The following is a 16,304-nucleotide window of genomic DNA, read 5'->3' as shown; positions in this document are numbered from 1 at the left end:
TCGCAAAACCACTAATTTGAATTTTTATGTTTTTATATCGATACATTTGCATTAAACCGAAAAATAACGTGAAATGTACACGAGATATATAACGAATTTAGCAGAATTATTATTATATTTACGTCAGACTATGAAATTGACGTCAGATGTTAAATATCATTGGAGAAAAAAAAACACGAAGTTGTTGTCATACGTTTCGGGACAAGATTTATTTAAGATGAATTCAGATGAGCTGAGAAGTAACAGGAAGTAATTTCAAGGTTATCGATTTTCAGACATTTGTGTGATGATAGTCAGAGAAAGGAAACGAAATCCGACTTAGCTTATTTACTTGAATCATTTCGGAGCTATTCCAATTCTTCACCTTAACAAACAGACCCTTTGAAAAAAATAAATATGTATATCCCTGGACTTACGATTTCTCAAATGTAGATTGAAGATCATTCTAAAAGTATGTTATAGAATTGTTTATGAAATTTGATCGAGACTCTCGATCGGGATATACGTGTGTCTCGAGTAACCAAGCGTGAAACGTGACTTGCCGCCGAATGGCTCATCAGAGCAGGGCTTATAAACAACGAACCACGTTCCTTTGTTTGGATAATTAGGTACACCTGTCGATTGCAATCTCTTCCGTGAAAAAAAGCGACAGTGCATGAATAAAAAATTAAAGATATGCCGAATTGTATGCGTCCGACGGTACTTTTGGGCTAAACTGTACAAGAAGATTGTTTTCGCACGAATCAAACGTCGGCACGTATTGCCGCACGCTCTACGAGATTATCAGCGTCGCTTTCCAAGTTCCCAAGATACGAAATGTGCGGATAAAATATTTTCGCCATCACGAAAATCGTCTTTTCGCACGGGTTAATTCACATATAGATTCGGAAAATCTTTTTTGTTGCACGCTGTTCATAAAGAAGTTGCACTTAAATCCATAACGAAATATTATAAACATCGTAATGTGTTTAACAAAAAATATATTAATTTCCTTCAGCGTAATTGTAAACTAATGCTACTATTAAGCAAATTTAATAGATTTTATGATTAGTATATTAATTAATTTAATAAATTTTTTTTTATATGTCTACTACGCAACGACATTAATAATTTGAAAAACATACAAAACCTTTTTTAAACGATTATTTGTAATGTATTGTATATTGCAGCATAATTTTTAAATCGTTTAAATTACTATGCAGTAAATCTCAATTAATAATTTACATGCGATGATAAAGAAGAAAAAAGATAAGACTATTAAGAAAGTTACAAGATGGCACAAAAAGATAAATATACTTTATTAATACTTTGTTAATAATAAAAAAACGTGTTAGTAAAGAAAAAAGAAATAACACTTAAGAAAGTTACCAGGTGGCGCAAAAAACTAAATATACTTCAATTATACTTCGTTAATAAAAAAAAGTGCACACACACAAAGATCTAATTGCATATTGACGTCAAAATAAAATTGCTTCTAATGATTTTCAGGAAGCGCTGCAACGCAGACTTGCATAATAATGCTTATTACTGATAATTAACTAATCATAACCATGATTTTCTGATAATTAACTAACTAACCATGATATAGATTTCGTTTGTCTTGCGTAAAATCTCCATATTGTTTTCGCGTCTTGCCGCGCGAGACACTCAAGAGTAAACTCGTTTTTCAAAGAATGCGTAAGAGAATACGAATTATCAATTCAACCATAAAATCTTAGTCAATCATTGTTATTGTAATCAAGGTTGCGTGAAGATGATAAATAATAGCGATTGCGTTCATGGCTAGGTGTTAATTAACATGTGCTTTATTCACATGACTTCTCTTTTCTTGTCAATTTACTTCTTGTACATCAGTTTTTATAAAAAAAAATCATTGCGCACAAAAAGCTACTTTATTAGAATAATCTTTAATTAGCTATTTTTATAGCACTCATTTTAAATCCAATCATTTCGTTTAATGCTCGTCAAATTTAATCTTCTTTTAAATATTTTTTATTGCGTATTCTGATATAAAAGATAAAAATGTATATCTCTTCTTGTCCTTGGATATGCAGAGACATTTTTCTTTCCGATACGGTTTGAAGCGTGAAAGAATTTGATCATTTGTTTAATCGTTTTCTGGCTCCCCCTTTGGAACGGAGCTATTATATCCGGCAACAAATTACACACTTGCGGATTTAACCAGCGGTACAAGTGCACTTTGTGATTTAAACAATTACGCTGGCACGTATAGCCGTGTGAAAATTTTTGCCGCAAAATTTTCAATGTTGCAACCTGGGGGGAAAGTTAATATCTTGCGCAAGGCTAAAACGAAGTGATTTGATCGAAATGGGCCGCAGTTGCAATTTTCGGTCCACAGCCCTCGACTCTTTTTCTTCGTATTTATGTGAATTGTATCGTACAATATTACCGGTTTGCTCGCCATAATCACGCACATCTCGAGTTACTCGATTTTAGACCGAGTTTCTAATATATCGCTTGGAAAGATCGCGTTTCTTTCCATCGAAAAACCGAGATTGCAACCTATTCTCGATGTACGCAACGACATTTATAGAACACGGATATGTATTCCTTTGATAACCTCTCTCGAGGATCTTGTCAGATTATTCCGCATATAGCGCATTTTTATGTGACAATCTTTTCTCCTTTGTAAATGTATGCCATGCTTTTTAAATGGGTTTTCACATATTCGTTTATTTTGGAACGCAGAATATACAAATTGGGAATCCGAATCGTAAAATAGGCAAAATAACGACCAATTAAATCTAATCGAGTTTTGAGGAATGTACCTTTTTTAACCTTTACAAAACCGAAACTGATAGCGACGCTGAAATAGTATCATATTTTAAGGCAAAAAATACACTCATGTCAGTTATAATAAATCTTAGTTAAGGAAAATAAATTGTCAACTTTAAAAAATATTTCATAAATAGCTATTTTTTTTAAATAACTCCTTTCGATCTTTAAAAGTTAATATTAATCATTCAATTAATTATTGTGAAATGAAATGTTTAATTAAAAATCTCTATAATTTTTATATAAAATTACAATAACTCATTAAATAGCGTCAGATTCTCAATAGCTCAGCCAGAATAATTGCCAGATGACGTGCACTGCGTTAATTTCTCCAAATCGTAGAAGAGAAATAGACCGAAACATGTTGCGTGTTTTCCGTGTATCTTTTTAATGCTTTCCGTAATACTTACTTACGGTAAGCTATTATACATTTATTATTTTAGATAGTGCTGATTTTTTGCCTCTTTTTAAAGGACCTTTTTCATTTATTTCGTTCCGCGCAATTTGGGATTCAATCTGCCACGAAACTAATTTAAAGCTTTTACGCTGGCCTCATAATGCGTCATACACAAGTTCCGAGTCTTCCTTTTAATTTACGTTTTATAAAAATAATTTATCGAACATCCATTAGATTTATTTGCTCGTCTTTGGCCTATTATTTTTGCGTTATTATTGTATCGAGCGAAATTTTTGAATTTTATTTCGTGATTTTACGCTGGCCTCATAATACGTCATACACAAGTTCCGAGTCTTCCTTTTAATTTACGTTTTATAGAAATAATTTATCGAACATCCATTAGATTTATTTAGACTTCGTCTTTGGCCTATTATTTTTGCGTTATTATTGTATCGAGCGAAATTTTTTGAATTTTATTTCGTGATTTTACGCTGGCCTCATAATACGTCATACACAAGTTCCGAGTCTTCCTTTTAATTTACGTTTTATAGAAATAATTTATCGAACATCCATTAAATTTATTTGCTCGTCTTTGGCCTATTATTTTTTGCGTTATTATTGTATCGAGCGGAATTTTTTGCATTTTATTTCGTAATTTTACGCTGGCCTCATAATGCGTTATACACAAGTTCTGAGTCTTCCTTTTAATTTACGTTTTATAGAAATATTTATCGAACATCCATTAAATTTATTTGCTCGTCTTTGGCCTATTACTTTTTGCGTTATTATTGTATTGAGCGGAATTTTTTGCATTTTATTTCGTGATTTTACGCCTCATAATGTGTCATACACAAGCTCTGAGTCTTCCTTTTAATTTACGTTTTATAGAAATAATTTATCGAACATCCATTAGATTTATTTGCTCGTCTTTGGCCTATTACTTTTTGCGTTATTATTGTATCGAGCGGAATTTTTTGCATTTTATTTCGCAATTTAAAACTGTTTTGAACAACTTACAATTAGAATCCGTCTTGAACGACGAAAAAAATATATAATGAAATGGCTAATTTCTTCATAAATTTATTCGGGATTTAGGCAGCTCTTTTTAAGGTATCACATAAGAATAATTATAACGTTGTTTTTATGGAAGATATTTAATTACGATTGACTCAAAATAATTAAAATAAAATAACTTATAAATAGTATAATAATTGTTTAAATATTCAATTTTTTGAAATGTAATTTGAGAATCTAGATCATAAAATAATTGATCGATTACATATCAATCTGATCTATTATTTTATTCAGAACATATATTTTTTAATTATGTTCATTTAACTATTATCGCAAAAATGTAATGTTTAATTTGATTTAAAATTTATAGGTAATTGTAGGTAATAAATAGAGAAGTAGATAATAAAATACGTGATAAGAAGGTGCATGATAGAATTAATGTAGACGATAAATACGCACACGCTAATCACGTGAAAGATAGAGGGATGATCGGTTTGGTGACCGAAAAGTAAAGCATGAAATCCTATTTACCGTCCATTTCATCTTCCTATCACGTGTTTTATTATCTACATTTCTATTTATAATTTATATAACATTTATACAAAATCGCAATAAACAGCAAAAATTATAAGATGTCTGTCCTCACGGATTAATGTCCGCGTGTACGACTAAAACGAATTTCGCATTTATAGAAACAGCAACTGCGGCACATTAAACAGCCACATTAAAATTCAGCGAGATCGACTTGTTCTCGATATTCCTTCCCCGTACGTCATACTTAAAAATCTTTACTGTTAATCTTTGTGTTTACATGGGCATTTGCGTAGCCTCGAATTTACCGGATGTTGCCGCGGGTTGCCGTCCCCGCGATCGAAGAATAAAATAATCTCGCTGCAACGCGCGACCCTGAAGTACATACGAGACTTCCTTCTTGTACTTACTTCTCGACCATCTTCGCCTGTCGTCGGTATGAACTGGTAAGGCGGCATCGAAGAATTTGTTCACCACCACTGACGACTTTCTTTGAAGGTTCGCCAGCGTCCTTGTCTCGTCCTGCTTGACCAGTTTGTCGCCATTAGGGTTGATGTTCACCGACGAGTAAATCGGCCGGCGCGACAAGGTGTTCCAGATCACCATGAGATCCTTCATCTTCCCGGCACAATTACGGTGTCTGCCGCCGCGCGAATAATAATGCGATGTTGCAAAAGGGGGAGCGTATCCACACGGCTTTATCTACTTGCGACAATCTATTCGCCGGCGTTTCAGTAGTAACGGCAGACCCCCGGGGCCGACGATAAAGGCAGGTCCTCCACTTCTGGCGCGGGCGCGCGCTCCGCTCGACGACAGCTCGCCCGGGCTCCCTGCGCACGTCGCCGTTTTACAAATACCGTGTAATTTCCGTCCGTCCGAGGGACGCCCGCTGCGATTACACGCGCTGCGATTTCAACACTCTCGATCTTTCGAGCCGAAAAAGACTTCGGTTAGACGAGCCCTTCACTTTCTCCCAAGGCGAGATTCGACGTCCGGTTTCTCGTCCTGAGCGTCCTTGCGCCACGACCCTCTCCGGTCACTGACAATTTCGATCTCGGATACTTCGACAAACTTATGTCCAAGATCGAGGGATCCGCGGTACGGTACGATTTTCAGAATGCGAGAACGCGCGTTTGAGATGACTGATTAATCGTTCGACGAGCGATATCGCTTATCGTTTTTTTTTTTTACTTCCGACCCCGGATGTCTCAAGACGTTCGAAGCTTGTCAGCTCGACGGGAGCTCGCGCGACACTTGACCGATCGCTCGAAGATCGTCCGACTTTTGTCTACTCCGTCACCACCTGTCGTGTATATTATGACACCTACGGTCCCCGGTTGCCGATGCGGCGGTGCGTGCGGCATACGTCTCGGTGCAAGAGTGGCGGTACGGATCGGTACAGATTTGAAAAATACCCCGCTCCCACTACCTATTTGTGGCCGCTGCTTGTCGCTTAGTCGTCCTGTGGTGGTGGCCGACCGGTGGCAAGCACGTGGAATGCCATCCAATCGGGTCACGAGGTGGCAGTCCCACCGCCGAGAGGAGTTCGTGGTATCTGTTGACTGCAGGATCTCGGTGGAATTCTTGGCCCCTCTTCGGATCTTCGGGGGGGAAGGCGATATCTCAAGGCCGTTCAGCGGTCAACAGACGCGTTTCGGGATAGTCATTCAACCGCGCCTGCCTCCCTTTTGCGGTCGCGCGCAATCAGCTTTTCGGGATAATCGAAATCAAACCGGGAGCGACCTTGAGTCGCCTGATGTCGTCGACTTCTGTTTTATTCTTGCTTTTTATATATACATTTCGGCAGAGTTGGGAAAGTTATTTTGTAAAAGTAACTAGTTACAGTTACAGTTTTTTGTCTCTCAAAAAGTAACTAGTTATCGTTACCGACTCTGAAAAGTAACATGTTACAGTTACTCAAAAAGTAACGAATCGTTACTTTTCAGTTACTTTTAATAGAACAACATTAGCATTATAAAAAAAAAGATTTACATTTACATATTACATAATTTTATCTAAAAAAGAAAAGTAATGCGCGTATTTAAATAGGAGCATTTAAATATTTTGCATAATTACAATCAACATTACGATTAGGTGATTGAGCGAAAGTGTTGCATAATTTTGATCCATAAAAGTGACGATTTAATATGTATAAAGTAATTGTAAAAGTAACTATTAAATTAATTACTAGTTACTTAAACAATCTAACTAAGTTAAGTTACAGTTATGGAAAAAAAGTAACTGTAATTGTAACTTTGTTACAACGAGTTACTTCCCAACCCTGCATTTCGGGAGTATAAGGGTCCCATCTACATGAGAGTGGTATATATACATATATATATATATATATATATATACGACGTATAAGCCATAAGAAATTGACTAATCATAGTCGATTATTCTACTCATATTTAACTGATTGGTCAATTTTTTACGGCTTACGACTCCCATTGTAGACGGCCTCCCATCGTAGACGGCCATTGTAGACTCTCTTAATATATTACCCTTTACGAATGCACAGAACTATAACAAGGAGAAGCGTCTCTAAATGAACGCTATAAATTAAAGAATGGAAGATGTATGAAGCACAACCTACGCGACCGCACCGTCGCGTCGAACGAAACGATGTTCATGCGGTCTTCTAATCTTGAAAACACTCGCACTACTCCAGAGAAAGTACGGCGATTAAGTGTATAAGCATAACTACTTCCCCGACAAACTCAAGGTATTACAAAAGTAAATTGAAGTGAGCGGGCCGCCGTGAGTTTAATTTAATGTTTAATTTAGCCTTCAATTTTATTCACCCGCGGATTGCCCCATAATACGAATTGCGGGTGCCCTAAATTCCTAAGATGATACAATATACCATCCAACGTCCAACAGAATTGCGTTTGTATTATTAGTATACCTTGCATAATTACATATACTATATGTCATACGCTATTACGCACATTGCTTTATTTTTAAAAAACTTAGAAGAGCAAATATTGTTAATTAGAAAATATAAAAAAATTATCTTATCTTCTTCGTTAGGGTATTTTATGTTTTTTTTTTTAGGATAATATTTCTTAGAATTTTGCATTTTAATATGCATATCGAGATTATTAAATGACTCGAAACAAGATATCTATCGCTCAATATACATAATAAGATTCAGCTACTTTATTTTTATAATATGCATTTAAGGTATTTTTATCTTATAGATTGACGCAACGTTTTGCGAACGGCAAGAAATCCAATGCTGCAATCTCTCAAGAAGCAGTCATAACTGCAGTATACGATAGCACTTATTATGCAATTGAGATCGATTACATACCACGACGAAGCGCACAACGAGCGCGTGCATTATTAAGCATCCGCGCTTCCGCATGAGCGCGTTTTTCTAGGAGGAAATTAGAGAGAGATGGCTATTCAGAAAAAAATAAATAAAATAAAGAATAATCGAGCAATCGATGCAATTTGATTGCCTCACGACTTATATTGACTCTTAAAGATCTTTAATATCGACATCGCGTGCCGCGCCGCTGCAAATAACGCAAAGTAATTCGGCCGCGAACACAACGCGTGCAAGATCCCTATGTCCTTGCCGCGATCCTGTTTTCCCGCACAAGTTCGTGCAGTCCAACGTCATTGAACGCGCGTGATGAATACGATGTGTCACAATTTTTACGCGGTAGAGCGTTGTCAGGCGTGTGGAGCTGGCAAACCGGTAACGTTCACCGATTCCATGTCGGGGGATCCCCCGACCGGAATCGCACGCGGACTCATGCTGGTTCTCCGGAGTTATACAGCTTTATTTCCCCTCACTTACTCACTTACTCACAGCTGCACTTTACTCCAGTGTCTCGTGTGAGATACATTTATCTAACGCGTACTATTTTTCCATTCATTAGCATTCCGTTTACTCATTGCCGCCTAGGAATGCTCTTTCCATTAACTCATCGAGCATGATTCAGACATTTTAAGGTTTAATTTATTTGATAGAAACTTTTATATTATCCCGGGAAAAAAAGTTCCACATACAATTATATGTAATTATATACAAAATATGTCCATGTATATCCATATATTTCTTTTCTTTGTAAAATTATTGTTTGATACAAGTAAAATGATAATAATAAAAAGAAAACGTAAATAATAATTAAAAGGATAATTTTTGCATTGTTTTTTTTTATAAAAATTCAAGTTTTAAGAAATGAGAAAAAATTGTTTGTATATAATTATGTATGTATATTTTTAATCATTTATATATGAGCAATTTTTCTTATTTCTTCAAACTTGATTTTTTGTAAAAAACAATGTAAAAATTATTCTTTTAATCTTTTATATTTCCTTCTTATTATAATATATATTATCACATTTTGTATTGAAGAATAATTTTAAGTAAAGAAAAAAAACATATATGAATATATATGGACATATTTTGCATACAATTATATATAATTATATGTGGAACTTTTTTGCCAAGATTTAATTTTTTTATTACGACATATTGAAGCATTAAGCTCAACAGCTGGAAAGATAGAAAGGAAAATTTTTCGTAGCTTCTGACAAAATTTTTCTGCTATTATATTTTCTCCAAATATTTAATCCTGATAAGATTTACATGTAACAATAACACGTGAAGTGAAAATAATATCAGCTAGTTCAAAATTTAAAAAAACTTGATATTTTTAACACAATAACTATTAATAGGCCAAAGACGAGCAACCAAAATTAATGGATGTTTAATTATTTATTTATTCGAAAAGTAGCAAATACAGTCAATAATTGTAAAATTTAAAATAACGCAGTCGAGAAATCTTGTATGACAGATTAAATCCATACTGGAAATTGAATGGTCTTCACGTTCAACCGTGGGGTTTCCATTGAACGTGAGACCATTCAATTTCCGGTATGGATTTAATTTGTTACACAAGATTTCTCGCGACTGCGTTATTTTAAATTTTACAATTATTGACTGTGTTTACTACTTTTCGAATAAATAAATAATTAAACATCCATTAATTTTGGTTGCTCGTTGACCCATTAGTATTTATTATTGAATCGAGCTGAATTTCTTTATTATTTTATATGTTTATATTATTATAGTTTATGATATTCTTATGTGAGAAAAATAATTTACATTTTTTTTACAAGGATAATTACTATTTCAATCAGGTTTTGAACATATCTAAAATCTTGCATTGCATTTATATGTATATTTAGGAGTCGCGGTGGCTCGTATAAAACTTCTCACGCTCGCATGACAAATAGGTTTATTGGCCAGTGCGTTACGAAATTAAATTTGCGGTATATAAAATTGGGTCTTCCTAAATGATAAATCAACGTCGCGAGAGGCGACGTAAGTAAACTGGCGACTACACCAGGTGAACTCCACCGGTCCTCACAAGTTAACGGCCTTGCGCGATGCTCAAGGTTAAAAAATGCCAATAAATTATTCTGTGATACGCGAAATATTTCCGGATTTTTTTTAAATCGTTCGCCCTACCTTGGACGAAAACGGAACATATAATCCTTCTTTGTCAATTTATGTAAATCGCCATCCACTCGTTTGAGACTGAAGAGAACTTAAAGATTAAGATACAAGCCGGTGGAATACAATAATATCCCATAATGTGCGGCGACAAGATGATTCAACCACAAAATTGATACAGTACACCTGATGGCGTTGTAAGCTTAAACGACAGAGTTTTAACAATCATCCTCATTGCTTTTAGTGAAGTGATGATACATTTTAAGTTAAATATGTTCCGAGCTTTAGTGAAGCTTCAAACATAAAAGCTTTTGGAATATGATTAATATGCTGCAGAAGTTTTCGAGTTAATTAGTACTCAGAGGTTTAAAGTGACAAAAAATGTATACGATATTCTGAGGCTGTTTTAGTAATAGTGAAAGTAATTATATCTTTGTAAAACATACGCATAAAGATATATCGTGTTTTAATTAATTCTTATGTTGTTCTCACAAATCGCACTGATTAATATCTTTTTTATTGCGTATAATCGTTTACACATAATACGTTGTCACGGTCTATGAGCACGTCGCCGACTGTGCACACATGTAATTTTGACTTTCGACGTCCCGTTAACCCCATATCGAAACGTTCGCGAAGTCAACCAAGCTTGAACGCGGCCTGCAGCGGCATTATCGTGATAGCGGGTTTTCCGATTACCTATCCGTACTCCCGCGGCATCATCGATATCGCGACATAATACCGCGTCACTGATTTGGCCTGGAGCCGTATCGTGTTTCCATTCGCTCGTCATAGAGACGAAAGACACTGTTTTTCTAAGATAAGAAAATAAAATCACGGCCTTATGCTCGAGGCGATGCAACAACCACTTCAAAAGTCAATGCACCGTAGTAATGTTCACGTTTACAAGTAATTTTTTTCTTTCTCTCGGAAACTTTAACTCATGTGCAAATAATAATGCATAATGCATAATGAATTTCAAAGTTAAGAATATCTAAGAATATCTTTTTTGTGTATATTTTTATAAACAATAAGCATAGATAATACGCAAATAATATGGAAGGCAAGAAGATTGCAATAATAACAAGAAAGAAATGATATGCACTAGACATTGTGGTTAAAAGACATAGATATTAAACACCAGAATATCTGTTAAATGAAAATTATATTATTAAGATAAATTAATAAAAGTCTCTTGTGTCCGAATAAAGATTTTATTCCTTCTTCTAAAATTTAGATTGTGCAAAAACTGTAGACTTTTATTAACAAATTGCGATATAGAAATTGATATGATAAACATTATGTTTAAATTGAATTTATAAATTACACGTATATGTGTACACATCAATAATGCACAAAGCTTTGAATTATTAAAAAATATAAGATATTATATTTTTTATTTTGATTGCAGATTAATCCGTAAAGGCTACGTCTCTTTTGAATGGTTTTGTTTAACACGAAGTTTTGAAAACAATTATGTTTTTTTTCGAAAATTTAATATTACCAATCGATTAGTCAGAAAATTTTATATTAAAAAACAAACATTTTGCTTTAATTTTGCTTTTTATTTTCAGAAGATATAAAACTTTAAAAACGCTTGGTGCGAATTCGCATCCAGGTGTCCTTTACAAGTTAAATATTTTTTATATATCTTTCATATTTTATTTAAAAGATGTATATTATTTATACATCTGTTATTTCATATATGATAAAATCTGTATTACATTTAATATATTATTTATTAACGTGACAGATATTTCTCTAATTAAACATAAATTGGTATGTTTTAGGGAAAAAAATGTTCATATAAAATCCTCATGGAAATTAATTTCCTATTTGGTTCGCGAAGTGTGAATGCGTAAGTCGAAGCGTGAAGGCGTAAAAATCAAGATTTATAAGCGCTGCTAAGGTCACACTCGTAAATCGCCTTATCTTAATTAAGCGCTGAGCTTATATTGCTATATCGATTCACGCATTTATCTTAATGCACTTATCGTTGTTAAATTAGGCATTTAAGTTTCTCATAAAATTTTCTATCGATAGTTCCGCTTCAATACTGCTGTGATTGACGTATCGTTAATCGTCATAAAAATTTTTAAGATTTAAAATCATTGTGACGCAAACAAAGTGTGCTAATATCGCGTGAATAAAATGATCGTCGAACGAGCGGATGTTTACTTCGAATGAATCTTTGGTATAATAAAATCATGATCAGTTCGCGATTTAACGAACAGGAAAGAAATCAATCGCGACTTCCTCATTTTTAAGAGCATCGCAATCAGTCGTCGATAACAGAGGTCGATCACGCATCTTTTTTTTTTTTAAATTCTCCAGTGTCTGCATAAAGATATATAAACTGTCAATATTATCAGCGCTGTTTGTTGCAAACATATACTTACAATGTCATGACTGCTCGTGATAACCGCTGCTATCATATGGGTGGTCTAGCATCACCCACGTGTTCGCAGAGCACGTTTCCATCCACGTTGACGCGCACGCGTTAATTCGCATTCACGACGTTGACAGGCGATTTTAAAAAGGACGCGCCGAGACATTGCAAGATCACGCTATTTCGTACTTACGTCACATTATTACGCATTAAGTTGGTTCAGATATTCATGTGTATTTATTACGCAGTCTGCGTTTGTCAAGACCAATTTTCTCTCGACACAATGGAACAAAAGATTGCCAGTAGGCAGTATGATAACAGCCAATTGTCGATGATGAAGCAACGTATATCGCAATATTTGCATATTATTTATTTTTTTTTATTCGAAAATTTGGCAAAAAGTTGAATTTTAATTGTAACTAATTAATCCTTGATTAGCATTTCTTATGAAGTTACAACATTTTAATGTAACTTCTCTAAATGCATTTTCTGATAAAATATCTTTTCGCCATTCAGATAAGAGAAGTGAAATGAAAATTACATTATTAAATAAACGGATCGTAGAATTTGATAAGTTTACTGTGAAAGCTAATTGAAAAAATATTATGCATAAAGAATTGCGTGTTATAATGATCTTATTACAGCTCGAAGATATGTACTTAATTGTACAAGACATTTTACGATTTATTTATCTAATATTACGAATGTGACATGTGATAAAACGTAATTAACAGTAAAAGGCTTTTATCACTTGCAATGTTAAGTCATGAATGCCTTACGTGAATAAATTACGTGATGTGTATTTTTTCTTTTTCTCTAAAAAAGTATGTTTAGTTCAATTATTCAGTTACTTCAGTTTAATGCTGTGATTAAATTAAATACATTAAGTATAAAGATAATAGTTTTAAGCTAATAGTTTAAGAGTTAAAAAAAAAAGAAAACAAACTATGCTGTATTAATTTAAACTTAATTTAGCATTTAACTTATTTCTTCTAACATTAAATTTAAAATAAGGTTCACATAAGTGAAAAACCAAGGCATCTTTACTTCTTGATATTCACAATTCTTTATTTTAAATTATAAAATCTAATTCTTTGTTTTCTAATACTTCTTTACTTTAGATCAAATAAAAAATTTCACAGAATTATATTCAATTTATAAATCTGTATTTCATGAAAAATGTTGACGTTTATATTCAAGGTTATATTCAAGCTTTAACATATAATTTAATAGATATGTTTATATGTTTTTTAACATATAATTTAATAGAGGAAAATTGTCGATATCGACATAGATTTCTTAAAGAGGTAACCATTTATTTCTCGGAAACTATAAACGTTATACTTTATTAATACTGATAAAAACATAATCTGTTTACATAATTAAAAAGGTAGAAATCTATACTTCATTTATACTTTTGTGACTTGTTTTTACGTAAAATCTCTTAAGATTTTTTTTGTAAATTGTATAGTTTGTATGACATTGAATATATTGTAATATTGTTTATATTAGATTGTTTTACATGTTTGTAGTCTCCTAAAACGTTATCTATATTATTCTCTTTCTTATATTTCTTATTTTTATTTTGGGACTCATTCAGACGCTCATTTTTGCTTACCTTACAAAAAACGTCAATATTACAAAATTCCAAAACAAGTATTAATAAAAATGTTATTTAATATGTTATCTGACAGGATTCCTTGTTTGTACTTACGTTTTCAAAATTGTTTGTTTTTAGCTTTAAGGAATATAATCCAAAAAACAAAGCAGTATGACGGTATCGGCGACCTTCCTCTACTAATATATTCTGTGGTTATTGGGACTTTCCGATCCTATTAATTTAAATTAGCATCGGTGATACGAATCACGAATCCCACTCGCATTCTTTCTAATATCTTCGTATACGTGGCGTCGCATTGAAATTTCTGCATTTTGTCTCCGAATTTCAACGCGAAACGGATCGTGATGGGACGGCCGAAAAAAGAAACCGTCTATGCGTATGAATAATTATGACGCGCAGGTATGACGCGATTGAAGACGATAGCTTGCGGAAGTTTAACGACCATTGTGACATTCCTTTTTGGTTTTGAATTATGCATTGTTAATGCTAATCCATCTAACTTGGTTTCAAGGGTAAAAAATTTACAGTTGCCAATAGAGTGTTTTCTTGCGGGCAAACATTAGGACACACAAACCGTCTTTCCGTTAGCTTATTTTGCGCTGCACGTGGTATATTATCCAACATATTAGCCATATATTATCCGGCGTAATATAAAGATAATTATTCAATAAAGTGCAGCAGCCTAATAAGGATGTTTCAGCAAAATAATAATTATATTATAATAATATATATATACCTATATATTTAATATATATGTATATATAATATATAATCAATAAAATAATATATAATTATTCCAGCACTAGTATTTATCGCGCGATCGTGACAAGATTTGGAAAGTAGTAGAGCAACTGAAATTGATATTGTAACGTGATTTATTCGTGTATGCTGTATTTTTCCACTTTCTTGCAATATACTTACTTTCAACCGCATAAAATATCGTCTTACAGTTTCCTTTTTTTTTCTAAGAAGTGCTTTATAATGTCAGATCTTTAGAAATAAGTTCTTGTATTTGCACAGTCCTTCGTTAGATGCGCGTGGTTTCGTATTCTCATTTATTATGCAAAAAGGAAAAAGTTGTAAAAAGGCGTGACATCAATTCTTGATTAGAAGAATTGTTTTCGAAAAATTTTACAATTAAGATTAGCTATTATCGGTTTACCATGACATATTTGCAGATATGGTTTTTAGTATTGTGAAGGCACAAAGGTTTTTACTCTCGCTTTGTATGGTACAGAAATAATTTTATGTCATTTTTTAGAAGCTATTCAGAATTTATGTACGCATTTTGATACTATATCTATAATTATATATCGAATATTTAAAACACAAAAGATGTATTAATTAAGATATTTTAGTGTAAATATCAGAAGTATTATGTAAATATTATTTCATAAAATATTATTGGATATTATTTATCTGTTTTTGCTTTATATTATTTATCTATTATCTGCCATTTTGGCATTAATTATGTTTATTCTTCGTTATTTGGATTTAATAATTTCTGGGGAACAATGTATAGCTAGATTAATTGCGTCACAAGTTTATTAATATCAGGGTTGGGTAAGTTAATATTTTTTTTTAACTAAATTAAGTTAAAGTTAACGGTCTAAAAATTTAACTTAGTTAAGATACAAATTAATCCATAATAAAATTAATTAAGTTAAAAGTTAAATTAATAAAAAAATAATTGAAAAGTTAAAGTTAAATTTTTTCATTTTATAATTTTAGGGTTTCTAAATAAAGTATATAGGGTTTCTAAATAAAGTATAAAGTATATTTGTTACTTATTTCTGTCGAGCCATGGAAAGATGACCGATTTCGAACTTCTTCCAACGTAATTTTATGCACAAAAGGTCCGCAAACAGTGATTCTTTCCCATGGTCAGACTATATTTATTATATTTTTACAATTGCCTTGATGTGTGTTCTCAAATTTGAGTTTGAAGACACTAACTTAGATATGTATTTTATTTTGGGTTTACAAGAAGCACTAAAAATGTAACTTCAAGAAAGTTAGATCAAAAGTTAATAGCACACGTCAAATGTAACTAAATTAAGTTAAAAGTTAAGAGCCTAAA

General features: G+C 33.0%; 1 protein-coding gene across 1 annotated transcript in view; it reads right to left on the bottom strand.

The window, feature by feature from the left end:
- The window catches only part of LOC105460224 (scavenger receptor class B member 1), a 30,069-nt gene extending 23,955 nt beyond the window's left edge, over positions 1–6,114 (bottom strand). Inside the window, exon 1 of the mRNA XM_011706659.1 lies at positions 5,149–6,114. Within this exon, the coding sequence (XP_011704961.1) occupies positions 5,149–5,356 (208 nt within the window). The 5' untranslated portion in view covers positions 5,357–6,114. The remainder of the gene's footprint in view (positions 1–5,148) is intronic.
- Between the last annotated feature and the right edge of the window lie 10,190 nt (positions 6,115–16,304).

The sequence above is a fragment of the Wasmannia auropunctata genome, unplaced genomic scaffold (genome assembly GCF_000956235.1).
Source record: "Wasmannia auropunctata unplaced genomic scaffold, wasmannia.A_1.0 LD326009.1, whole genome shotgun sequence".
NCBI lineage: Eukaryota > Metazoa > Arthropoda > Insecta > Hymenoptera > Formicidae > Wasmannia > Wasmannia auropunctata.
The sequence above is the reverse complement of the archived record's forward strand: the minus strand, read 5'-3'. Positions and strand labels throughout refer to the sequence as shown.